The sequence below is a fragment of the Diorhabda carinulata genome, chromosome 11 (genome assembly GCF_026250575.1).
Source record: "Diorhabda carinulata isolate Delta chromosome 11, icDioCari1.1, whole genome shotgun sequence".
Classification (NCBI taxonomy): domain Eukaryota; kingdom Metazoa; phylum Arthropoda; class Insecta; order Coleoptera; family Chrysomelidae; genus Diorhabda; species Diorhabda carinulata.
The window spans coordinates 7,267,521-7,295,098 of record NC_079470.1 but is presented as its reverse complement, the minus strand read 5'-3'; the positions used below and the strand labels follow the sequence as shown (position 1 = coordinate 7,295,098).

At 31.9% G+C, this 27,578-nt stretch overlaps 3 protein-coding genes across 4 annotated transcripts in view; 2 read left to right on the top strand and 1 right to left on the bottom strand.

The window, feature by feature from the left end:
• The window catches only part of LOC130899621 (uncharacterized), a 35,840-nt gene extending 11,578 nt beyond the window's left edge, over positions 1 to 24,262 (top strand). Inside the window, exons 3-14 of the mRNA XM_057809689.1 lie at positions 2,435 to 2,568; positions 3,102 to 3,251; positions 6,097 to 6,254; positions 11,022 to 11,248; positions 12,156 to 12,289; positions 12,840 to 12,989; positions 18,360 to 18,437; positions 20,801 to 20,893; positions 20,951 to 21,089; positions 21,146 to 21,279; positions 23,393 to 23,542; positions 24,038 to 24,262. Coding sequence (XP_057665672.1) covers positions 2,435 to 2,568; positions 3,102 to 3,251; positions 6,097 to 6,254; positions 11,022 to 11,248; positions 12,156 to 12,289; positions 12,840 to 12,989; positions 18,360 to 18,437; positions 20,801 to 20,893; positions 20,951 to 21,089; positions 21,146 to 21,279; positions 23,393 to 23,542; positions 24,038 to 24,186 — 1,696 coding nt within the window. The 3' untranslated portion in view covers positions 24,187 to 24,262. The remainder of the gene's footprint in view (positions 1 to 2,434; positions 2,569 to 3,101; positions 3,252 to 6,096; positions 6,255 to 11,021; positions 11,249 to 12,155; positions 12,290 to 12,839; positions 12,990 to 18,359; positions 18,438 to 20,800; positions 20,894 to 20,950; positions 21,090 to 21,145; positions 21,280 to 23,392; positions 23,543 to 24,037) is intronic.
• On the top strand, positions 12,100 to 14,274 carry LOC130899452 (protein takeout). The gene is made up of 3 exons (XM_057809392.1): positions 12,100 to 12,289; positions 12,840 to 12,989; positions 14,057 to 14,274. The coding sequence occupies exons 1-3, from the start codon at positions 12,190 to 12,192 to the stop codon at positions 14,203 to 14,205; spliced, it is 399 nt and encodes a 132-aa protein (XP_057665375.1). The 5' UTR covers positions 12,100 to 12,189; the 3' UTR covers positions 14,206 to 14,274.
• LOC130899451 (protein Wnt-9a-like) overlaps positions 24,259 to 27,578 on the bottom strand; it is a 64,314-nt gene continuing 60,994 nt past the window's right edge. For both annotated transcript variants that reach the window (XM_057809391.1, XM_057809390.1), the window contains exons 3-5: positions 27,166 to 27,425; positions 26,358 to 26,456; positions 24,259 to 24,673 (exon numbers count right to left, since the gene is read on the bottom strand). In XM_057809391.1, coding sequence (XP_057665374.1) covers positions 24,312 to 24,673; positions 26,358 to 26,456; positions 27,166 to 27,425 — 721 coding nt within the window. In that variant the 3' untranslated portion in view covers positions 24,259 to 24,311. The remainder of the gene's footprint in view (positions 24,674 to 26,357; positions 26,457 to 27,165; positions 27,426 to 27,578) is intronic.

Here is a 27,578-nt window from a genome sequence, read left to right as displayed (position 1 = left end):
GACAACCACGATAATGAGCTGGCACAATTTATGGGGCACGGGTTGGCGCACGCCCGATACTTTTAGTAATATTCTGAATAACTTTTAATAAGTAATAATTCTTCATCTTTAACGGAAAGTAAAATATCAAGATAATATTTGATAAATCGCAGTAGTTTTAAATCTAAAGTGCTTTGATGCGAAACATCGATTAGAACATAGAAAAAAGACAATAAACAAATACTAGCCCATTGTTTACGAATATTTACCGTAATAATACGTTAAAGCTCAATAGCATTATACTTTGTATGACGATTGTTGTTTTAAAATGTATCAGAAAATGGTTCAAGGATCACTTCAATATAATCTTGTCTTGTAGAACGTAACCCACATTTGTGAACGTAAATTGCCATGTTTTTTTTTTTTAATATTTACAGATAAAGTTAATTGCACACACATTGGCGACTCATACACACTTGCCACTAATTACATTTATATACTCTTTTGTTATTATTTGTCCTAATACACTCAACATTAGAAACCTTGTTCCTATTCTTATTGTAAATTATTAACAAGTAATATCGGTAAACTTAGCAAGTAAGTCATATTCGTTACACATGTTTCTCGCTATCATTTGCTTAAAATATGCTTAGAATATTTTTTTTGTTTAGCAATTAATTGTTCACGACTTGTACCATGAAGTTACCTGAACTACTACTTCTTCTATTATCCACAGCAATTTTCATTGTAAATTACCAAGAAATATTGCAAATTAAACGATTCCAAAAATAGTGTTTGGTATTTCTCTTATAACTAAGTATAAATATTTTTTAACTTCTATTAAAAGATGCTTAAAAAGAAGGAAATTTGCTTAGAAAAATGTTTGATTCCTGGAATTGTACCTCCATTATTAATAATTTGAGTTCAACCCTAAAAAGGACTCCGCGCGCCAGTGTCAAGTTGCGCGCACCGCACGAATTCGCCAATAAACTAAATATTTGAGGGGTACTTAAAGTAAATTGAAAAATATAAAAAAAATATATTTCAATCTGAACTTTTTAGAAAATTAATTGCTATTGTGATTTTTGATTTCAGTCAATTTTTCAATAAAATAGACGATTGCTACTTAATAAAATTTTCTCAAGCTTTCTTCGACGTTCTAAACTAAAATGATGTTTAAATTCTCGTAAATTTCTTTCTCTGCAACCCTTTTTATACACGTACAAAACAATATTGCGACATAAAAGTATAACTAATAAAAAATACAAATACTTTGTTTATATTAATTTTTCTAAGCTTTCTAAATTCATGCGACTAAATTCAGGAGGTGATTGCTCGTATGAAATCAAGATGAGTCTTTCCTATAACAAAATTTCCTCAGCCCTTCCCTTTCTGAGATATCACTCTCAAAACGTGGTGACTTGAGTTTTTATTCTATTCTCTCTTTTATCTATTATATAAAGCTGGAAAGTGTTAAGTTTATACCATATTTGTTTTAAATTTTCCAATTTACTTCATCTTAATATCATAAACAACAGTTTCTGGAATCAAAACTTTCTTTAAAGTTAAAGGTTCTTTTTTTGAAAATTCAAAAATACTGTTAGGATTATGGATTAGGTAACGGTGTATTTGTTAATTAATTAGAGCATTTAATTATTGGAAGATTATCTTCTATTTTAAATAGAGGTTTGGAAGTACGTGTTAACAATGTCAAAGATCGGATAGGACTAACTGCTTATAAAGATTTAATTATGGTTATCCCTCAACATAATATTTTGAGTCTGTATGGTCACTATTTTTAAATTATATGACGAATTTATGACTAGTAGCTAGAAAACTTTTATATTTTATTATTATTATACTATTAAGTTATAACAAACTTTAAATATGAAAACTATAATATCTTAAAAAGGAAGAATTTTTAGTAAAAAACCAAACAACATTTTTGTTATAATGTTTGAACTTTTTACGCTTAATGATCTAGATATAATTCTGGTTCGAAGATCTTATCTATATAATTTTAATAATTAACACTGATTTGAACTTCTTCTATTTTCTCCAGCAATAGGAAGTAGCAAAGGATCTATTACGATATTACGACTAAATATAACTAGTTGGGATCTTCAATTAGTTTTCTTAAAAACGAAAATTCATTTTTGCATTTCATTTATCAAAACATTAGTTTTAGTTTCTAATTTTTGTTTAACGATAAATAATAGATCTGGCTTTTTTCAAACGATTAAAATCATTTTCCTTTCCATTAAAAGAATCGCACCCAATCACAAAACTATTGAAAACGATTTTAGATTTTTTGTAACCAGGGAAATCTAAAATCGTGTTGGACCATTTGGTATTAGATTTTCTAGATGTATTGCGACCTTCTCGTTGGTGTAGTAGTCTATGTACGGTGTAAGGTACATAGCTTCATAATAACAATGAAATAATCGATTTTCAGATTAAGTAGCAATAATGAACCTTTCGAAGCTAAAATACAAATACCTCAACTAACCATCGATTCAAGTTATGAAAGTAGTGGCGTGCTCATTATTTTACCAGCGAGTGGGAATGGAACATTCAATGGAAAATTAGGTATGAGATTCAACAATCACCTTATTTTGGGTTAGGTTAGCATATGAATTTTGTTAGTTATTATGTGACTGATTACTTTTTCTATCAGAGCGAGATATCTCTTCAAAAATTGTGTAAAGAATTTTCGACGTTTCACCAATTTTGTTTATAGAGGACAGAATACTATTATCAAAAAATTTAGCATATCCAAAGGGATAGATGCATACTAGTAACCACCGGATTGTAGCAGAATACTAACTATAGATTTTTTCTCTCAAATAAGTGAAAACTACTACTGCTGCTAATAAACTCTTGAGTGCAATCAGCAAATTCATTATTTTCTATACCAACTCTCATTAAAATTCTTGTGTTGAATTGAGAGTTGTGGCCGGGTAACATTTTCAACAGCGAGACAATTTTAACCTGGCTAGGGATAGTTACCCTAAAAGCAGAACTGTCGCGTCCATAACGGCATGTATGATCACATTACATATAACCTTCTACTTATTCAATTTAACTTTTATTAAAATATCTCGAAATACTTTTATTTTCAGATGACATTTCGGCTATGATACGAGGAACAGCAAGTGTCCAAGAAAAAAATGGTTTGAAGTATTTACATGTCGATACATTGAAAATGGAGCTAGATGTTAAAGATCTTAACCTACAAGTTAAAAATTTATATAGAAACAATATGATATTGAGTAAGTATAAAATTATATAATGGTAAACGTCTATGAGACATTATTAATTGTTTACTTATTACAATATATTGTTGACTAGTAAGACTCTTAGAATGTTTCTTGCAGAGGTCACATATGTTTAAAATGCTTCACTCCAATCCAACCATAATCTTTCATGATGTATCTTGCATATGTAGTCCGACTATATAAAACATCCATGAACTGGTTGTCCATTCCATTCATGGAGATAGCTTGTGCCAGATTCTATTATCAATTACATACGTTTGCAAAAAGATATAAAAGTTATTCCATCCCAAAAGTTCACTATTTTTATCCGCATTAGCTGCAATTGTGAGAAAATATATTTTTAGATGTTCATATGATATGAAGCTGAATCATAATAAAAATACTAGGTTATATTATTAAAGTCTTCAAGCAATCTTGGTATGTACAAAGCAGATCCATAAAATTTATTTCCCAATTAAAAGAAAGCAGTTCACACTTACAGGAATATGTTTATTGGCAACGAATACACAGTTGAGGCCAGGCATGTGTGAGCAGTGCGACGGCACAGTACACCACGCTTTCCAGGCTATCAATCTGTCAGTATTTTCAAGAAAGCTGTGGAGGTTTTATCTAATATTTTATATTATAAGTTTGGAAACATGAAATCAAACTTTTAAAATCATAAAACTGCTATGCTACTTCTCCTCGACAGACACATCACATCCTGAAGTAATTTGGGGCCTCTCAAGTAATTTATACGTTCATATTTCGAGCATTTCTATTATTATCTAAGTATTTGATCACAACACCAGTCTTCTTGCGTGACATATATGCTCATAAAAAATCCAATCTCGCAGCAAATATGCAACAAACCAAATTTTTCTATATAATGAAGAAACATTTTAATTCTGTTAAATTAATGTTATTTAAAAGGAGTTTAAATAGCAGATGTATTAGTGATTTTATTGGTAAGCTTCTACTCCTCTTTTCTCCAAATTGGGGTTCAGGCGAAAGAAACATAGACACTCGGGAAACTAGTGTTCATGGAACCATGTATACTTTCGAGCATTAGCAGAATATGAAGAGTTTGTACGTAATGCTCTGAAAAATCATATAGAGATATGGTAGTATAAAGTGTAGAATTTCAATTGATCATCCAAATTTTCAAAATTTTCCGGAGAAGGGCCCCTCTAATATCATCTCTCACAGGTTTCGGCGGTGGTTAGCGCCGCCACTGCGAGTACAGCAATGTTCCAGCTGTTTTTAACATAGCCGCCATAGAATTGCGATACTTGTCATATCGTTGGATCAACTTTTGTATCCCTCATCACGTGCTGCCGTACAAGCTGGTCATCATGGATACCTTCACAACATGCCTGTACATCCAAGAGCTCAACCAGTAACCGAACCTCGCGGGCGACGAGAGAAGCAGTTGTAGATAGAGATATAACACTGACAAAAGTACTCTAGATAGGCTTGAAGTGCATAATTTTAATAATAAGTTTTCCGAAGAATGGCCCACCTAATATTACCTCGCACAGCGCTCCGCGGTGGTTATCGCCTCCACAGCGAGTTCATCAATGTTTCAGCTGCTTTTATCATAGTCACCATTAGAAATTCGACACTTGTCGTATCGTGGGATCAACTCTTGTATCTCTCATCACGCGCTGCTATACAAGCTCTTCATCATGAATACTTTGAGAACATACTTGTACATGCAAGAGCTTAATCGCCAACGAAGCTTGCAGGCGACGGGAGAAAGAATAAGAACTTCCATTTTTAACCGTTTCTATCACGATATTAGCACGATTCAGGACCTATCCGGCTGAGTTATCATTGATACATCATATATCTGTTACGTTACTCAAATACTTTATGAATTACATAGATTTATTTTACATAGATTCATACTGTACTATTTATCAAAAAGTAATCTTTTGTCGACTATAGAAACTTCTCTACAAAACAGAAATTAATAACGAGTATGTTTCTCTCTAGCATCAATTACAAGCAAAAAACTCCTCAGCAGTAGAGTTATTAAAATTGATGAATCGATTGATTTTCAAACATTGAGTAAAAGCTATTGAAGTTATTGGAGTATTTATCGGGGTACTTAATAGGAATTTGACATACTTCATATTGGCTCTAAGTGTGGTCTAAGTATGGATACCAAAGCATCTTCCACTGTTCTTGCACGTAGATAGTCGAGTTTTATCGTCTAAAAAGAGGAAAGTTTGTCTAATTATAGCACAAACCAAACTTCTCACCAACTTCTTTGACATAATTTTGTGCAGTTTTCATTAAGCGCTAACAGTTCTGTATGACTATCAAAACAATTTCCTCCCCAAATAATAAATGTTCAACCTTTGAACGTATGCATTTTCTGCAATGGTGTTCGAGGGCATTCAAGTAAGAATCCATACAGAAACACGCAAAGCCATCCAAACTCGAATTATCTCACAGAAGTACTGTGATTGCATCTCAAACCGAAATACTATAAGTATTCAGAAGGACGACGTGGCTATACTTACGCAAATAGATACAGTCAGAAAACGATCTTTGTACCGGGGTGGTAATTCTTAGTCATTTCCGTTTCCAGTTGCTATATATACTTACGAAGCAGCCATAAAATGATAATTGGAACACATTTGAAAGATTATTCGAACCAATCAATGCAACAGTCTTATTAGATCCAACGAATAGACTCACTAGAAACAGAATATAATCAAAAATATAAATTTTAAGTCATAGCCAATTGAAAAAAGTGGTAACAATAATGTGAAATTCTTGAAATCACTTTGTTAGAACAGAACTAGTCTATTCACCTCATTTTAAGTAATTTTATCAATTTTCATTGTAGCTCAAGCCATCAACCTATTCCTCCGCCAAAACGGAAAGGAAGTATTCAATGTAATGTTGCCACAGCTAAAACAGAAGCTTTCGGTATTGTTCCTGAATATAGCCAACACGTTATTGTCGAACGTTCCTCTAACAACTTTCTATGTACCAAAGAAGGAGGCATAAGTATTTTTTAAAAATGGATAAATTTGCTTTTATCAAGCAACTATATTGTAAATAAGTAGGGTGTATTATTTTTTAAATTAAATTAGTATCAAGCTTTGTAATTTTTACCAGATCCAAAATGAATTATAATAAATATTCCTAATATTAACTTAAATCACTTGGATGGTGATATTGAGGATGTTATTTGCAATAAAGAGCTTAAGATATACACAACATTGTATATTTATTTGCAGTCGTGTTGTCGAGCCGGGACGCTCCGGAACGTCGTTCCGGTACTTCCTTTTTGGACAGCAACGCGTTCCGGAACTAAAGATAATTTCTGATAACGAGAATTCGCTGACGTATTAAAAAAAATTAAAAAGAATTGCTGATTTTTTTTTTATAATTTTTGACGAATTTTTATATGTATTATTATAAACAAGGGTTTGAACCGAACCTGAATCGGAACAAAAACCGGAATGAACCGACTTGTTTTTCCGAGCCGTGAACCGGAGTCCGGAACGTTTTTTTTCTGCTGAACCGGAACTCGAACCGAACCGAAACAAATACGTGAAACGGTTTTTGGACCGGTTCAACGGGAATTAAACTCTATTTATAATAAACATTAGAAGAAAAAAATAAGAAACTTTAAAAAAATTAAGATTTCATACATAAATTTTAATGCAAGCGGCTCACGGACCGTACGTTACTCATCTCTGGTATAGTTTATTGCCATACCGAAATGGACAAAAAAAAACGTCGCCGCCAGGATTATCACGTTAAATTTGGGATGCGAGACCGCCTACCTAGGATCGGCCCTGTCTATATAATTATATATACGCGTTCCTGTAAAAAAAAATAGCACAACACCACTGTTTATTTGACCCATCGCTCCACACATTCCAAAATCATAATTATTACTTGCTATTAAATTACGAAAGGACGTTCAATGTTTTGTCAAAACAAACATGACTGGTAACTTCCTGTCAGCAATGGGCTTATTCATGACGATAAATTTTTAAACGGCTTCTTTCAGAATTGCTTATATCTACTCTGGCATGGCTTTATCAGTATGAAAAATGATGTTTCACTTTCAGCCCATTTTTAATTTTCAGGAAAAACCGGTTGCATGATATTAAATTAATGAATAAAGCGGTGGGGAACAAAAGAAGACTTTATCGATCAAAAATAATCTTTAGTGAACTTCTTTGGCACTTTTTTTCAACTTTAAACATATCTATAGTTTATTCATTATTCAAGAATCATGTTTCACGATTGGCACTGCCCGATCTCACTACATCAGCCTAAGCTGTACCTTTCCAAGACGGAAAATATTCAAATTCTAAATTATTAGAGAGTTTCATTTTAAGTAATATACGAATTATGTTTCAGTTAGTTTCATCTCTACATAGATATTGATTCATTATTAACTGTGAATGTTTTATGCAGAAAGTCCTAAAATATGAAAATTGAAATGAAAACTTCTTGCCAAACCTTTGCTTTTTCGTAATTGTTGATGTTAGTGAATCTTCGTAAATCCATTCACGGGTCTCTTGGAGTGTAGGAATATCATATTTTATGTATGTTTCATCATCTGTTACTGGAAGAATACGATGCTCACCATTATTGAACGTTTCTAGCGTTTAACGCACGATTCTTACTCGCTGTGCCATCTGGAAACTGCATTTACTGTTGCAACACAACACTACGAGCTGCCACAATCGCTTGATTTTGGATTTTTTAATCACTTCTCTCCCTCTCTCAATATTTCCAACAATAACTGCAAAGCAAGTCTCATTACCAAGCGATATCCGTCCTTTTTCAAATTTGATACAACAGCGAAACAGTTTCTTGGGAAGGACTCAACATCGAATGCGTGCTGCAAACGTTTTAGACTTTATTGTTCTAAAACCCTCTTGTGGTAGGAGGCAGATACTACATTTTCATTACTTTCATTTATATTTTTCAATATATTGCCAACGACGTGAGAGAGAATGATGGTAATAAAAAATATAATAGTTCTATTGTACTTAGGTATTATGGTTTAAATCTTCAGTTTTGTTATCCACGACAGTCTGTTTACAATATTTTATCTTATCGTTAGAGGCCCCATATATAAATAGGAGCACATATTCATTTTTATCGATCATAATTATAATGGAAACAATTCATAATATATTGAGTTACCCGGTAGGTAACAAAAAAATGAAATTCTTCATAATTGTTGGACTGAGAACTAATTCAGAACTTTTAATTATTTGATACACCATTTCTCCCACTTCTCTTCGATTGATGATCTACTTAAATCCCTCCATCAAGAATTTTCCTTCTTCAAGAGTGAGGGTCACGGCCACATTACCTGAAGGAGGTCAGTCGCTGTCTTCACTAACTGTTTCTCGATATCTTGACAAATTTGTGAACATTCGTGTTGTAGTTATGAATTATTGGTCATTTTTTTTGGCAATTTTTGCTTTAATTTGTTGTGTGACAACAAACGATTGTAAGTATATGTTATTTTAAGTAATTTATTTTTTTATAAAGTAAAATATATTCTGAAACTTCCAACGTCTGCAGTATAAACAAATGAATCAGATAATAATCTATTGTTTCATGTACAAATTGAAACACATGAAAATAATAACCGTTTTGTGAACTAACTTCAAATTAACAACGTCGACATACACCAAATATATGTTATCCTATGATATTAATTTCGAATTTTATTGCTTTTCTTGTTCTTTTTAAACGCTTTGTAAATAAATCAAATTCAGAGATATACCTATGTAAGAATATATTCTAAAAATGTACTCTTCGAAGGTATGCCGATTGATTTTGGACATTGAAAACACAAATTATAACAACAATCGAAAATTCCAAGTTGAATGTATTCATAATTATGTGTCTTTATATTCAGTTATTAAAAATACTGGCAGAAAGACCCGTTAAAATAAAGGTAAAATTTGTAGTTCATTAAAAGTCTAACAGTAAAATCAGTAACTGCTATAAATAATCGTTGATTCATAATGGGTTAACCGAAAACTCATTTCAGAGGTAATTGATTTTTGTACCGGCTATGACCCAAGTGCAATTTAAGTCTACACTGTCTTGTATTAATAATTTTATTCATTTCGGCATTCGATTTGTACGAGCGTAGGATGAACATCGACTTCCATATGAATTTAATTTATACTAAAGTCAAACAATGTTGTAATTTCAAGGTGTTTATTTAATTTAATCTAAATTTTATTATGAATACGTTATTTAATTAAGTAGCCAATTGGAGAAATGATCTGAAAACTATTTTAGAGACATTAAAAAAGTTTTTGTATTTTACAGGTACTTACTAAAAAAGTATAATCAAATTCAATATATAATAAGGGTCCAAAAAATACATTTTCAATATATGATGAGAGAAACTATATATTTCTTTAGTTTTGTTTCGTATCTATCTATGTATAATTCAGAGTGTCATCTATACTGCAACCTAAAGAATTTGTTGGGTTCCCTTTTCTTGCTTTGGCACTGAGAGCGTAGCATAGCACTTGTTGCCAAAGGTCTATTTCATACGATCAGGTTCAATGATCTACAAATACGTAATCTAAGATTTCGTTTTATTTGAATTGGCACGTTACATCCTCTTGACGTGTCCAATGTCTGTCACGTGCCTCGACAAGACTCCTGCCAATAATTGTACTTACTTGAGTTGAAGTATGAAATAGATCTTTTTGGTTATAGATTCCCAGCAGTATATTTGCCTTTTTCAGCCCCCGTAGATTATCTCAGTATCTGATTACTTATATTTTCTTATCATTTGCTATATTGTCCGGTAGCCGATTCCACAGAAGGGTTCTGGTCCCATAAAAGGTATATTCACTGTACTTTAGCATACCTATCTGCTATTTCATTTCCCTTTACCGTAGCATGACGTGTAACCCATTAGAGGGTAATTTTATTCTTGTAACCCAGCTGATTCAACTTATCCAGACATTTCCATGTTTGGAAATCATAAAATTGTGATTTGGAGCACTAATAGCTCCTCAGCTATCGGCAATATGATAATTTCTTCCAATTGCATGTTTATATTTCTGCTCTAAAATATTTGGTGAGTTGCGCAAGCTCTCAAAGAGTTCAGTTGTGAACCCGTATTCCTATTCCATTTTTATTCATTTCTAATATTCTCAAAGCTAAACTTTGTCGGTATTTCATCTTGAGCATGCCCTAGACTTGACCATAGCTGGGTTTCGGCTCATCTCTGGTTAATCCTTCCCTTAACATTGTGAGTGAAGGTACCCCCTGAGAGATGTGGAAGATTTAAAATCCCGTATTCTGCAGCCGTTAGGCATATTCTCGTGATCCCGGCTGTACATATACAGTCAGCCCTTACACATTCAAAAGTATGATTCCAGTATTGTCTACACCAGTTCTACTTCCCTAGACCACTACACTGTACGTGATGAATCCTCTTACTATCACCGTGTATATCCACATCCACAAGCAGCATCTTTAAATTACAACCCTTCCTGCGAAGTTTCTTCCTACATCGGAGCAACACTAGCTTCTGACACACAGACGTTTAAAAATATGGAACAAGTGTGTGAGGAAGCGAAAATATTGCTGGAAACGTGTTCGTTACTCACCGAATGATGAAAAGTATAGCACCAATGCGTGACAAACCTCGTATGACCATAAAAATTTACTTAATGTCTCTTTTTTTACAAAACTGTTGTAACAAATAGGAGCTAATCACAAACTTTCCATTCTGTTACAGTTTATTTTATAAAGCAATGTTATAAAGACGATGTTAATGTAAACACTTGCTTGAAGCAATCAACCAATTTTCTTATAGCCAATCTTAGGAACGGAATTCCAGAATTGGATATTTATGATCCTGAACCAATAATTATTGATCAAATACAATTAGCACTTGGAACAGGACCAGATGGTTACAGAGCTATATTTAGGGATATCGAAGCCTTTGGTGTTAGTAATATAAGTGTTGCCGCTGTAAGGTATGGTCTTTGTTTTTCAGTTTTCCTACACCCTAAGCATTCGTTTACAAAGATTCGGCAAACAAGCACACTTAGATAGTTTTTAACCAAGTTTTAGTCATTAAGCATGTGTTGTTGTCCTAGAACCACCAATCTAAGCTTAGGTACTTTTCAACGAAGTTATAATAGTTAAGTATGCGGTGTAGATTGAAACCACAATTCTAAATTCAAGTACCTTAATTCAATTTGAAATTTTTTGAGATTCTCGTTCGTTCTCTCCTTAAATTGCCACTAATTATGGAAATAGTTGCTTCCCAAATTTGATGTGTAATCTATTGAATAAATTTTTGTAGTCTCATTGTTTCTTAGAGTTCCTGACAACTTATCAGAACATTTCATATTCAAGTAGAAGTCTTTTTTTCTAATAAGAGTAACTTTTGTCGCATATTATCGGGACATGAGTTTAGATATATTTTTTCTAAACCCAATACTAGCAAATCGTTTTGATGTTTTCAATTTCTCTTTCCAGTTTTTTATAGGTGAATTAAATCCGCATTTTATGAACTATGTTTGAATCTGAATCTATTTTTTTCAGGTCCCAGTACCTACTGCTCAACTATCAGCTTCTAAAGCATTTTCGTCATCAATTTCCTAAATAACTTTATTATTTATCACAATATCTAGTAATTATGAATATTGCTACGTTACCATTGGGCATTTTAATAATAAAGCTACAGTAAATGAAATGGGGATTTCAAATGCTCATTATTTATGTTTAGTTTTGCATTGAAAGAGAATACGCACGGATGCGGACAGGATTTATTTTCGTATTACCATCAATATCATAATTCCTCGACATTAAATGTAATCACCCACGTTTCCTTTTGGTTTATGACATATATAAAACTTATCATATTCATATTTTCAGATCCGATTTAAATACGCATCAATACCAATTCACGATGTTTATACCAAGAATAACAGCAAAAGCAAAATATGAATCAAGTGGAATTCTTATATTAATTCAAGCATCAGGTGGAGGAAATTACTGGGGCGAATACGGTTAGTATCATTGTAGTTAAGCAGTAAATATAGAAAGTCAAAATCTCTCTTGGATTAAGTGTCTAACAAACTAACAATAAAATTAAGGAGCTCAGTCTTTTGGAATCCGCAGACTTGGTAACATGGACGTTCAAGTGGTAACTGCTGCTACAAAATGCGCTCCCGCTTATTATAACCACGATCTGGAGAACTTCACTTCCACAAGATTTACTTTTAAGAAAACCAAAATTAAGTAAACCGTGTAGTGTAGGCACATCTTGGTGTTTGAACGTCGTATCACTTTGAGTCCTTGCAAGCTAAAATTAACAATGACCGGAGGTTGAACGAAGTCTAACTTTCTCATTCGGATAAGCGAAAAACCGAGGAAATATCACAAGTTAAAATAACGACTACATTTTTTTAAGGAAATAGCTTCATTCTATGACGACAATGTAACAGTTATGAGTTTTCATATTTTATTTTTTATTATTGGTTATCATGTATATATTCATTGAGAATATTTATTTTGATTAATAGATCCTGTGATGTACAGTATAAAAAATATTTTTAGAGGGGGTTAAAATCAAAGTGTACTTAAGAGGATCTCCTCGAGATATTAACGGAAGAACATACTTAATTGTTCAACAAATGAAGATGGACTTCAATGTGAAGGAGATTAAAATGGGAGTTGATGGTATACATAATGGCAACACTGTTCTACGTAAGTTTCAGCAATACTATTACGATTTCAAGAAAATATAAATTAGAAACTGATTTTGGAATTTCTGGTGATATTCATACTGAACCAACTGTTTTCACTACCACTACACTCACAATTACACTGTCTGACGGGCGTTTCCATAACTAAGTTATCATCTTCAGGGACTAAAGGTAAACTAAAGCCTAATGACTTGACTTACCTGTTTTATACTAAATTTTCCTACTAATAAACCTCCTTCCACGAAAATTAATTCCAGCGGGAAAACCTCCTCGGCAGAATTCTTCACATTTACTCCGTGACTACTAAACTATAGAGTGGGATGTAAGGAATTGGTCCTTTGTCTCTATTTAAGCTACTCTTACCTTTAGTGATTTCAATGGTTTCAATCAGAATCACCACAACAAATTTCCTATATAGCACTCTTTTCCAAATACCAAATTTAGTAAATATGAAATTATCTGTGGGAAATATATTGGGCAAACTAAGAGATACGTTTTTTTCCGGCTTAAAGAGCACATAGCACATTTAAAATATGGACGCACCGGAAAATCGAGTATTGCCGATCACGCTGTCATTCATAATCATGACATAAATATTAATAATGTAAAATTGTGAAAAAATGTATCGAATAATAAATTATTGGATACATTTGAGAGCATTGAAATTGCTACATGTAAGAGTAGCTTAAATAGGGATAAGGGGCCAATCCCTTACAGTCCACTCTATAGTTTAGTAGTCAAGGAATGAATGTGAAGATTCCCGCCAAGGAGGTTCTCCTGCTGGAATTAATTTTCGCGGGTGGAGGTTCATTGGGGGGGAAATTTAGTATAAAACAGGTAAGTCAAGTTAATAGGTTTTAGTTTACCTTCAGTATCTGGAGAAGATAACTTGGTTATCGAAGCGCGACAGTGTAATTGTGTGTGTTGGTGTGGAGTGTTCAGTATGTAAATCGATTACTTTAGCTTTATCAGACAAATATTACAATGCATATAGATATTGATAGTTATTGAAAACTGCATTATCAATTAATGATTTTATAATTCAATGATTGTGTTTGTCGATTTTAGAGGCAGCACTTAATTTATTTATAAATAGCAATTCACAAGAATTACTGAAAGAAATGAAACCACATCTGAAGAAGAAGCTCTTAATTCTTATGCGAAATTTCGCTGATAAGATATTTTCTCAGGTACCTTATGATGCGTTTTTGGTATAATTTATTCTAATTTAGTGATATGTTATTATTTATATTGTATATTTCTGTAATAAATAGTTGATTCGAGTAGACATTAGTTTTATTTCATTATTAAAAGTTATGGTTTATATAGTCAGTTTTTCAACATATAATATTCTAGTATATTATGGCTCTTGCAGTGTAGTGGAAAGGTGTCTACAAAAAAAGTCAGATCAAGACAAAATCGAAAATAGAAACTCGTAGGCGTTGCGTCTGCTTCCAAAACTTAAAGAACACTCGCGTGTTATTATAGTTATAAACTTACTTGAGGAAAAAATGAAGTAAAAGTAAATAAAACACCTTCAGCGGCCTCCCAATGTTAAATAGCTGAGTTGTAGTATAATAGACACAAATGTTATAATAGAATTTCTATATGGTAATTCTACGTAGATCATTGAAGCTCTTAAAAAATTAGTTTGAATCATAGATTGAATGATTTAAAGTTTTTATGGGATATATCTCTCGAATTTTAATTAAAATTATTTATTTTCGCTAAAACCAGCCTTTGCTAGAAAGAACTTCAAACAGAAAAACACATAATCTCACAAAAACTGCTATAAAATGTGTAGAATGAAATTTCAGCTTCTGCCTTCTTTGCCTTCAGTTATAAAATCAAAAAAATATAGAAATCAGAGGCAAGAAGTGAAACTATGTCTGTGAAACTACTCCTAAATAGAATCCTGCGTTCTTCTGAAATGCTTTCTACTTTGTACTAATTATAATTTCATGAGATGACTAGCTGTTACAAAATAAATTAATTTTTTCGAAAGCTTTTAAAAAATTTCAAGCCGTATCATTAATCTTTTCATTTTGATAAATATAGTGCGGGATGACAAATTACAACTAATTACCTGTTCGAAAGGAAATTCGTAATTTTGAAGTTAATTGGAGAATTTTAGCCTTCAATTTTTTCAACAAACACGCGTTATTTTGTGATTAATTCATATGACTAATTGTTAAATCAGGAAAGATAATACCTCTGTGTTTTCACATATTATTAATTACGAAGTATGATTTAAAAATACGGTGAATGAATTTTTATTACTGATTCTGGATCTGTTGAAGGTTGTCGATCTGCTACTATAGTCATCAAGTCAGATGATGTGCGCAGTATATTTCATAAAACATCGATCTTAAATAATACCTTAACATTAGGTTTAGTTCCTCTTCGTGATGATGAAGTAGCTTTGTAGAAACCACAGAGGGAAAAGGATGAAGTTCCAAAGACACAACTTTTAAAAAGTAGTGAATTAAACTCTTTTAATAGAGTAGATAAGGAAAACAAAGTTTTCTATAAACAATTTTGCTATGATCAAAGTCAATAATAAAAAAAACATTAAAGATGTAAACACTCACGGCTAGCACAAATCTTATAAGTACATAATAATAATTTCTTGCCAACATACGGCATTCGACTAGAAAATTTCCTTCTTTTATAGTGCTTAAATTGACTGAAACAGCCATTAAATTCATTGTCCATGTAAAAAAATGACACTAAAGAAATATACCACACAAACAAGATTTACACTACACTACAGGAATAATCATAACCAGAATAGTCATCTGTTGCAACCAGAACAACAGGAAATGGACAGCTGCAGCCAATAATAGTTTGAGAAACCTCATTTATTTAGCTTTCATCCATAACACCCTCATCCCTCTTTTCCTGCATAGATATATTTAAAATGCCTCTAATCTCGTCTTTTTTCCTGGAAACAGTTACGCTGATGTTTTTTGCCAAATGTTCACAATCCAAAATAACTTTAACCACAATTTGAGTAAAAATGGACCCTCATCCTCTTTCGTCGGTGGTTTCAAATATTATGAGTGATTAGAAAGTGGAAAATCAAAATCAAAAATAAATGTGCAAGAAGTTTTTGGTCGCTTAAAATATTCAATATTATCGTTTCAACTTCAAATAATTATCAAGAAGAAAGGTTAGAATGGTTTCTCGTCTCTTAATCTAGGAATCGATCGTTTCCGAGATCTAAATTCACTTACTTCAGGCACAGAATTACACTAATGAATAGAATAAAAATAGAAGAAAATGCGTTTACCACCGAAAATACTATAGACACTAACACTCACTACTAGCTTTAATCCAACTGAGTTGTTTTTTTCGGGCTTGGATGTGGATGATGACAAAGACTAATACAATTAATTTGTTGAAACCGATTTTGCAAAAAAATGTCTTTTTGTGTATTATACAACAATTGGGGAAATGGAATTCACCCAAAGTAGTATTTGGTATAAAACATGGCCAAAAGAAAGTTTAAAGTAATATTAACAGTAGATTATGATTAAATTTCACATATTTAGTCCAAAATATAACAAACAATGTTAACTATGAAAAGAAAACCAGAAGTTGGAAGATAATGATATCACAAACATGAAAAGTTAAGAGTCGTAGACGGTATGAACCCTAAAAAAGTTGGAAATGTAAATTTGGATACATGTTCATGTACGAGGAGTATCCAGGAGCGGAAAAACGTTTCTGTCTGATAATCGCGAGCTGATCACAAAAATTTTGGTGTCATTGTTCACGGCATCTCTGTCGCGTTTTTTCAGTTTTAAAATGTACGCTGTCATTGAAAAGCTATTTACAAGGTACGTATTATAGTTTTTGTTTGCAAAAAACCTCTCAAACTCTACTCAAGAATTCTTCAATTTATGTGTGGTTTTGCCACATCTGCGAAATAATACCTTGCGCTTTTTACTTATTTTCAATTCCAATGCTGGTTCATTTATGATAAGTTCTTCAATTTGTTTGGTTAGACTGTAGAAAATTTGGAATGATGGCGAGAAGGAACAGGCAATTTGCTTAGACTAGAGAATGAAGACGGAGTGTGGCGAATTACAATTTTAGTCACTATTTTAGATGAAGATAATATATTTTGCTTTTTGTATTCAGTTTTTTAATTCCAAAACTAACAAATATTGAATTGCGAATAACTCGAAAACTACGAGGGATTCGATAAAAAGTGCTGAAGCAAAAAATGTACAGCTTGAAATACTCTACAGATTGGTCTTCTCAGGAATTTTTTCCTAACCTCAAAATTTTCACCGTAATATGCGTTCAAGTACTCAAAAATATTTTGAATCGCGAATAACTCGAAATCCATGAGGATTTTGAAAATACTGCCGGGACTAAAAATTTAGAATAAAATAACTAAATGCTTTCATGTACACGTAAAATTGACCTACATTCAATTCAATAACTAGATATTCGAGGAACAATTGAATTTTTTCAAGAATTCACAAATTAGTATGCACTTGCTCACAACTGAATGATTCTAACTAAAACTGTACAAGGCCACATAACATCATTTTACTGCTACTAACTATTTTCTATATTGTTACATAATCTTCACCTCATTTAGATTCTTTCCTTCACAGTCTCGGCATTGGTTTCAATCAAAATCCTATTTATTTATGTAAAAAAACACTGTTCAGATACTATAGTAATGCAGGACGGACTCGGCATATGACTGATGAAATATAGCTCTTCATCTCGCAAGATTTTCGAAAATTATGCTAGCTTACCTGAGTAGAAAATAGAGATCTCATCCATCATGATAGATTTTAATTTTTTGAAAACGAAGAGCAGCAATTGATGGAGATTTACTCAGAAAAAGTGGCTCCAACGAAAACATAACCTCAGACTCTTTTTATAGAAAATTTTTTGTTCTACTTTTTTGCTCCATCAGTTTTTTTCGAATTCCTCTGGGTTTTGACTTATTCGCGTATCAAAATTTTTTTCGAATTAAATTTAAAATGAATGATGTAATTAAATAAAGAGTTTCTCATTTTTATCTTTGTGTAGTTCCTTTAAATTGAAAAAAAAAATGGAAATATAACTTTTCACGTGGGGTTTACGTACATTATAACATATAATTGTAATGCGGTATGCTCGCTCAACTCGTTTTCCTAATAAAATCTCTTACTGTGACCATAATAATTGTTCATAAACTGTATCAAGCGCTAAACAATAATTTCGTAAAATATATACTACGATATCGGAGAACAAACAGCAATTTTCCTCAAAAATGATACATCATTTGGTAATTATGGTTTGTATAGGAACTAATTATATTTGATTTTGCTATTTAAACAAAGTAGCTGTTTTTATTTTGTTTAAATCTCTTCGAAAATGTTTCTGATAGTTTTCTTAATTGGTGCAGTTCATATTTTAAGGGTATCATCTGGTGAACTCCGTGAGTATTTTCATTTACTTCGCAAATTAAACCTATTCTCATTATAATTAGAAACGTCTACTTAAGCCATGAAGATGTTGTGCAGTATTTTATATAGGGACATCTCTCATGATGTCAATCGAACATAGTCAATATATATTAAGGATATTGAGTTCCTCTTATGAGTCCAAGGGACATCAAAGACATCAAATGCTCCATATTAACTAATTCAAAAACTTGTACGAGATTATGTATTTGGAAGCATTACAAGAGCTGAGTAGATAAAGAGATAATTATTGTGAAATAGATGCGATCCAATACTTTCAAAAACATTTTTAATGTTGTGGAAAAATTTTTTTACCGACGATGGCTAATACAGGTGCGGATAACAAATTTGTTTCTACCGTTTGAAGCATGCAATTTGTATGAATGTAAGGTGAAAATCGACGTCTATATGAATTTAGTTTATAGTGCAGACAAATTAATTTTGAGTTCTTTTTATTTTTATTGTTGTATCATTTATAATTTGAGGAGGTAGGTTTTTATATACAAGTTTTCCAATTTGAGTAATGTTATTCATTATTTTAACTATTACGAAAATGATAACAAGATAATACCTAGCTAAAGTTTGTGGGATTGGAATTTGTCCATCACTTACAGGTACACTAACCTGTCTTTCATTTCGAGGAAGTATTTCCGTATCTGCCTGGTTAAAAATTACAATATAAACACGCTAATTTGATATTTTCGCGGTCACAGAATCCATTTATCGAAGTATTAGATGTCGGATATCAGTACTTTTATTACTTTTAACAATAATTCGATTGGTCGACTTCCAGTTCAGCGTTTTAAAATGGGTTTATGAATTAAACGTAACAGCAGTTCCTTTCGATCATAAAAACATATTACATTCACAGATAAATATCTTTTTCCCGAGTTAACCTGTTGATATAACCTCACCTAAGCTAAAGTAAACCTAGCCTAACCTAACTAAAAGCCGTTCCTCGGTCTGCTGAACAACATTAAGAAACGAATGTGAATAAAAGTTGAGGAAATAAAAACGTGATCTACAATTTTTACCGTAAATCTTTTCTCTCTGCAGCTAATCCTTCATCTCCTAAAATAGTCCCCCCAAAAATAAAATCTTTCGTTTAATTCATAAGTTCAAAAAACCGAAGTCAACCAACCCAATTATTGGTAAAACCGTAAATACTAGGTTCCGATATTTAGACCGCAATTAATAGATTCATTATGCTTCTAATGTTCTTGATTTCTCTTCTTTTTTAATATTAGCTTTTTTTAATAATTTTTGAAAGACAGATAAAATTCATAAACAATTAGAAGCATAAACATATCAAAAAGTCTAAGAAATAAGAAATGTAAATAGATTCTTCGAACTCTAAAATGATAAACTTACGTGTTTTTATTATGATTCCAAGCTGGACAGTATTTTTTTTTCTACGATGTATGCTTCAATTATTTTGGGCATTATTAACGCACATGTATATTCAAGTTCATTTAAACTTACTGAGGAGTTCACAACAAAACATATATTATCATAATAGAATTTTATACCGTTGAGAAAAGTTAATTCCATAACGGAATTTTTATTTAAATACGAGATTTCCTAATATCCTAATATCCTAATATGGTTTTCGGAATTGGTTCCTGCGTAGCAAATTAATATGAGGGGGAATAAATACTTTGTATCCTGTTGTGTAACAGTTATATACCAATCGGCATGTTACGTTTTACTAAAATACTTTTCACATTTCTACAATTAATTATTGTGGCTTGGAAGTCACTTCTTTCGTATAATTATTTCCAAAACTAAGCAAAACTAATTTGTCGATTCTATATTTCAATCCGAGTCGATCTACGAGGTGAAATTTCTAGACATAAGTCCTCATCAGATCAAGTGCTATACTACTACTGCTAAGGTGCTAATTGTTAAAGATCACACATCAGAATAGCATCATCCTAGCTATTTATAAATAAGTTATTATATCTGTAACCTATATTAATATGAAGAAAGGTGTTTTTGCTATATAACTTTGTAATAAAATCATTAATAATATGAACTGTCTGGTTCATAATAAGTTGGGGCTTTTTACAATTCTGCGTCACTCCCGAATCGGAAGCCTTCTGAATAACTAAATATCTGTGGCGTTCGAATATTTTTTTTATTTCTATTCTCTTCATGTTGAAGCACCTAAGCTGTCAATATCTGAGGCAAATCTGTAGATGCTCTCCTCATGTTTTAAACAGGATACAGAATCATCATTCTTCCTACCATCTAAGCTTTTAAACCAAGTAGTTCCCGTTGGCATACCAGTAAATACTCTCTTGAGATCCCTATTATAACTTTAAATTTTTCTATGCAGCTTCCTTCATTCATGTTTGTCAAAGAGACGATCCCAATTTGATACCATGTTTGATAGCATCAGTAGAAGATTTGAGGCCATATCTAGTAGAAGGTAATACATGAATTGATAACAAATATATCACTTATTTCGTATCATATTATGTAATAGGTGTACCAGAATACAATATTCCGAAATTGGAGCCATTGGTGATGACGGACTTTTTTTCCGAAGAAGCTGCTGGTATGAAAATTACTGTTTCTAATGTCAGTGCATGGGGTTGTTCGGACTATTTCGTGAGAGGATTAGAGTAAGTGACGTAATTATTTTCCTTTTATGGTTAACAAATTTCAATTTCAATTACAGGGTCAATTTGGAGAACCATAATTTTGTGATAAACATCGATCTTCCTAAATTAAGAATAGAGGCACATTATAACGTAGATGGAAAACTTCTTGTCATGCCTATCAAAGGGGATGGCAACTTGGAAGCCAATATAAGTAAATATAGATATCTTAACTTAAAAATTAACATTCTTTGAAAAATATACGAGGTGGGATGAAAAAATACGATGAATGAATATTTTTATAACAGCAATTTGATATATTTCAATATTATCCTTATGTGTTGAAGCAAGTAGTGACAAGTTTAAACGCATTACGGTTTGTTAAACAACTATATTTGCTTTACAAGGATGTATTGATATCTAGTTAGCCTAGACCAGTTCCATTGCGTTACCATAGTAACGAACAATATCTTATTAGAAGTGTCAGTGTAAAGTTTGACGTCAAAAAAGTAAACCAGAGTTACGCAATAAATTGAAAGAAAAAAGATGTTCACTGAAATTGTGAAAATCGAAAAATTGGAGTATCGAGCCTTCATCAAGTACCTGTATTTAAAAGGGTTAAGACGTAAGCAGATTTACGAAGATATGCTTAATACCCTTGGTGATCAATGTCCTTCGTAAGCGACCGTGAAAAATTGGACTGCAAGCTTCAAAGGAAGTAAATTTTCCATGAATATTTCATACGAAAGCGTTCATCATATAGTTCACGTCAATGCATGAGAAAAATTGCTGCAAAATTGATCCCCAAATGTTTGCATGTTGACCAAAAGCGTGCAAGCATCGTGTTCAATCTGTGCTCGATTTAAAATAGATATAGACTTCTTAATCCTAATTTTACTATGGATGAGACTTGGGTACATTTCTATGATTCAGAAACAAAGTAACAATAGATGGAATGGCGACACTCTGGTTCTCCATTACCTAAGAAATTTCGTGTCCAAAAATCTGCTGGAAAAGTTCTTGCTTCAGTTTTTTGAGATTGCCACGGAGTAATCACGATTGATTTTTTGGATACATACATACATTTTTTGGAACAATAACTGGAGATTACTATCCGACATTACTGACAATTCTACAGGAAAAAATTAAAGAGAAATGAAGCTGAAAGCTATCCAAAGGTGTTTTGTTTGCAGGACAACGCCCCTGCACACAAATCTCATATTACCATGTAAAAAATTCATAATTTAGAGTTGGAATTACTAAAACACCCTCCTTATTCACCAGATTTGGCTCTGTCCTCATCATCTCTTTCCTCAACTGAAAAAAAGTTTAAAAGGTGGTAAATTTTCCTCCAACTAGGAGGTAATAAAAGCTGTAGAGGTCTGGTTTGCAGAGCAAGAAGAAAAATTTTTTTTAAAGTTCTAGACAAGTTGCAGGTTTATTGTAATAAGATGTATCCAATTAAGAGGAGAATATGTTGAGTAATAAAATATTTTGACATTGAAATTTTGTTTGGTTCTATAGTAGGCTAAGAATTTTTCAATATATCCTTGTATTGCAGTGTATGTCATGAAACATCGAACAACAAAATTCTTTCCAAATTGGGAAAAAAAGTGGTGAAGCAGCTTACAAACCATTAAAAACTTTCTCTAGATCATTGAAAAATGATTAGAAAGTAGAAATGAGTTAGTTAAGGATGAGGAGCGGTCGACCTCAGAACTTCCAAATAAGATGGACTAGAGTCAAATTTGTTGAGAGATGTTTAGCGAAAAACGAAAATAAAATTGTCTTGCAACTTGGATGGAATTTCCTTACAAATCTATATTTTATTTCCTGAAATAAAAATCCAAAGTTCTAATCTCGCTCTGGATAGTAGAAAATTACGGTTATGTTTGTGGTTTTCATAGCATTCTTCCTCGTTTGTCTTACCATATTTTGGACTGGATTTTTCGAAGAAAGAAGCACTATTCTTCACATTAAGAATGTCTCAACAAAACTTCGAAAGCAGTTGGTAAAGCCTTGGGATTTGAAGGAGATTAATTCAAATTTTAGGTTATATTTTTACTTTGTTATCAAGATTTTGCAGCCATATTTTTAATTGGTAATGTGTAGTTATAATCACTCTATTGTGAGCTTCGAGGTTCTTCCTTCATAAACATTAGTTATATATCCCCAGGTAGGGAACAAACGTATATCCTTTACAAGCTCGTACATTACTGTTCACTAACATTTTTCTAAGATCGAGAAGTTTGGTCTCCTTCAATTGATTATTGATAGATGGAAATATTATTGTAACATGTATTTTAAATAAAATATTCTATATTTAGCTGATACAACAGCTAGGGCTGAACTTACTGGAGAATTGTATGAAAAAAATGGAGAATCTTATCTCAGATACCACACTTTCGACTTAAAAGTTCATGTTGGGGGAGGAACTTCACGTCTTGCAAATTTATTTAACGGAGATAAAGTATTATGTAAGTATAATTATTCCTATCAGGAGTATATCTCACACGCCGACAAAAATATTATATAAAACAATTTTGTCAACAATTCAGTTTGCTATGAAATTTAATTGACACGCGAAGCACATATAGACGTCTTAATATACTAATTCAAACTGAAATTATTGAATATTTCAATATATTTTCAACAGATACTCATTATATTTAATAACTACATCGATATTCAATAATTTTGCTCAAAAATCTGATTCAATATGCTGAAAATGATAGAATACTCAAAAGTATATAAAAATTATTGTCAATTAATAACCAAAAAATGACCCAAGATGCCTTTCCCGAACCAATTTGTTTTTTGAGATTCTTAAACTGCATTTTCGCGAGAAATAATCTGTTTTTCAAGACTAGTCACATTTATTTAGAATAATTATCAGTTTCTGTATTTGTACGTCGAGATATATAAACGTTGAAATTATTTTTTTTTAATATAAATAACTATTAATGTTTCAGTGGGAATGATAAACGATGTTGTTAATAAAAATTTCGATATGTTCATGAAGGAACTCATGCCAATAATACAGAAATCTTTGGCGGCGGTTTTCAAAGAGACTGCAAATGCTATAGTTGAAAACTTCACCTATGAACAATTATTTCCATAATATTTGTGATAGGTATAACAATATTTCGAATCCAGTTTTCGTACTTGTAAGAAATTTAAAATAAATATATGCTTCAAATAAATTTTTGTTTAATTTAAAAACAGTTAGTACAAAAATCACAAAAGTTATTGGCAAATAAAAATCAGTTGTTCTTTCTCACATTGCTGACAAGTTAATTGGTAAGAACTATCGTTGCGCCATCTACATTTACAATTTTCTTTCACTTTATTAGTTAAAGTAGAAAATCCTCTACCGCAACATAACGTATCGCAGTTACCTGCATCCTCGCATCGTCTTCCTACTGTCGAAGGGCAAAAGTTCGGACTATTTTCTTGATACAACAAATTTTTCCTGTTTCCTTTCTTGTGTAGTTGATAGTTATTACTTGATTCTACCTTGATGGCATTATGGTAGTGGTTTCTTAGTTCTTTCACAATATTTTCGAAAGGACGAATTTTTTTGAAACAAGTTTTGTAAGTGCAGGAACCTAAAAAAATAATAATCGAAAAATATGAATTTGATTATTTTTCAGGAGAATGACAGAAAATAAGTTAATAAAATATTTTATTTCATTAAAACTTTAGAAAACTTTGGAAAGTGTAAATAGGAATATCCATAGAAAGTGGAGAAATAGATAAAAGTTTATTACTAAATCTTCCCAGCAATATACTAACCATTTGACGAAATTTCATAAGCGTTCTTGATAAAACCTTATGTTTAAATAATTCCGATTCAAAATTTGGATTATCTAGGCATTTTTTATTATTTTGTAAGGAAATTTCAAAGTGGTTGTTTTACTCAAATAAATATTAAATATAAAACATCATATTAACCCGATCATAGTTTCCGAAAAGTCCTAGATATACCAAAAGTATTTACAAACTTAATAAATCAATATTTGGACACATATTTGTACACAGAAATAGAATAAAATATGAGGCAAAAATAAATGTATTGAAAAGCTAAGTGAGTTAAGCTGAATTACGAAAACATTAGAAAGGTATTGAAGATGGATAACATTAAGAAAAACAGCCGAATTATATATGGAGACATTCTAAGAATGGATTCTGATAGATAGAGAATGTCGCAGGTATTATATAAAATTTAGGCACATAAAGAAACTGAGGGAGACGTGGGGAAGTTTTCAAGAAAATTAATAGAATCGGCATATTCAGAGGTCGGCATAAGTCAGGCAACGCTTTCAAAAGATCGGCAGGTGTCCATACGGGAGGTCTCGTACTTCGTAAGTTATCTGGAACTTCTCGACGATTGGCATCGGCAACTGGACAACACTCGCGAACATCCGTCATGTCATGAAAGATTGAGCTTTGCCACATTACGCGTTATGTGTGCGGGATTACCTTAATGTTCATTGTGGATAATGGATAAACAGACAAGGATTCGTGGCCCGTACGGTCATGTGACTTGACACCCTGTGATTTATTTCTGTAGTGCCTTCTCAAGGACCGCGTTTTTGCAAAATGATCACGCACCTTTTTGTTTATTGGATTGAGAATTTTAAGGATAAACTCTAGCATAGATATAGATCTGATTAGTTGAATATTATTTTTGGAAAAGATAGTAACTAAACATTATCAACTCCTCAAATGGATGTCAAATTGCAATCCTAGTTCTGTAATGAACATAGAACTATAAGATATCGATTGAAAATAAAATATATAATAATAATATACAATAATTAATTATTCGAAAGAACTTATAGATCACCAAGAACATTTTTTTAACACGATAGAAAATCAGTTTTGCATAGTTGGTTATTTGCTTAATCAATCTAGTTGACAACTTGGCCTACATAATCGAAAGTATCAATATGAAGAACTTTTACAAGTTCTATAAATTGTTATATTCTCCATTTATCTTTTGATGCAGGATATCTCAGAAAAAGAAGAAATTTCTTTAATTTGAATATAATTGTTCACTGCTTGCAGAAAATAAAAATAAACCAATATGGTTTTTCGTAGCAAACAGTAATAAGAACCAATATTTTTTTCTCGACTACTTTCATGATACTAATCATATGTTTTCATTTTCATTCGCCATATTCGATTGCTTCATTATTTTTTGCAACTCGTGGTGATGGATCTGACTCTGGATGGCGAACGGAAAGTCAAGTTTATAAATCGACTTTAAAAATTAATTTCTACACTTACCGGATAATCCATGACATTTGCAAACTATCTCTTCATTTTTCATGACAACTCTTATCCCAATTTCACTATTATGTCTGAAAAGACTTTGATTCATGTCACCTAATAAAAAATACCTATATGAGTAACAGTATAAAAAATTCAGAGATTAGTGAGAGTTATTTGAAGTCGTAAAGAAGACATGACGGAAATGTTTATCAGTTGAAACAATACACCGGGAAAACGAAAATATTGTCAACCAATATCATAGAAAAAAACCACAGCATCATGAAAAGATGAATAAATTTCCAAATAACAGTTAGAAAAACTTATGAATTCGCCAACATCAGATATTTTTGTTGCAAATGACTTTACTGTTGTTCGGAATCGCATTAAATTCAAAATTCTGATAAATTAGAACAAAGAGGCAATTCACATATTGCATATTTTAATTAAGTCAATCTAACATTTGAAGAATAATAAGTTTTTTCAGCATTTTCCTAATCAAACTGCGTTGATATTATTAAATACCTATTTAAACTTGACTACAAATAGAAATTGGATGAATTATAAAGCTGCTTGCTCTACAGAGAATGAATATTAGTTGTTTCAATCAGTTTCGATTACATCTCTGAAACCAAAAGCAAAGTAGCTTTCTTTATACTTAGGTCTGATCTGTTTGTTCCAATACTGTATTAAATTATTGAAGGTAATGCAGACTTATTTTTTATACTGTTGACAAGATGTATTAATTAGGAAAATGACCAGTCTCTAGCCTTTTACACTAAACAATGTATTGGAGTTCTAGAAAAGATATGCAATTAAAATTTACCTTTCTTCCTTAGTTGAAAAAATCTGTAGGTTAAATTCCTCGCGAATTTTGTATTATCTCCGCAACCACCCCATTGCCAATTAGAAGAATTATCAGACTTTCCATGACTAGCACACTTGCAGTTTTCTAATTTACCAGCTGCACAAGCTTTTGCCACCAAGTACATGTAAGCTGACGTCGACAATGAATACATCAAAGCCGTTTCTCTATAAATTTTCCTGAAAAATTTTCTCTGGCGAAGACAAGCCCATTGTTCAAATCTAAAGAAAGAGAAAAAAATAGTATTCGCTTTTATCCAAAATAGCCTTCAACATGGATTGCAAATTTGGCCGAGGAAGTTGTAAAACATGTGAAGGACTAATATCAAAACGATCTTGCATCACTTTGCACGATTGTACATTGGCTGCCCTTAA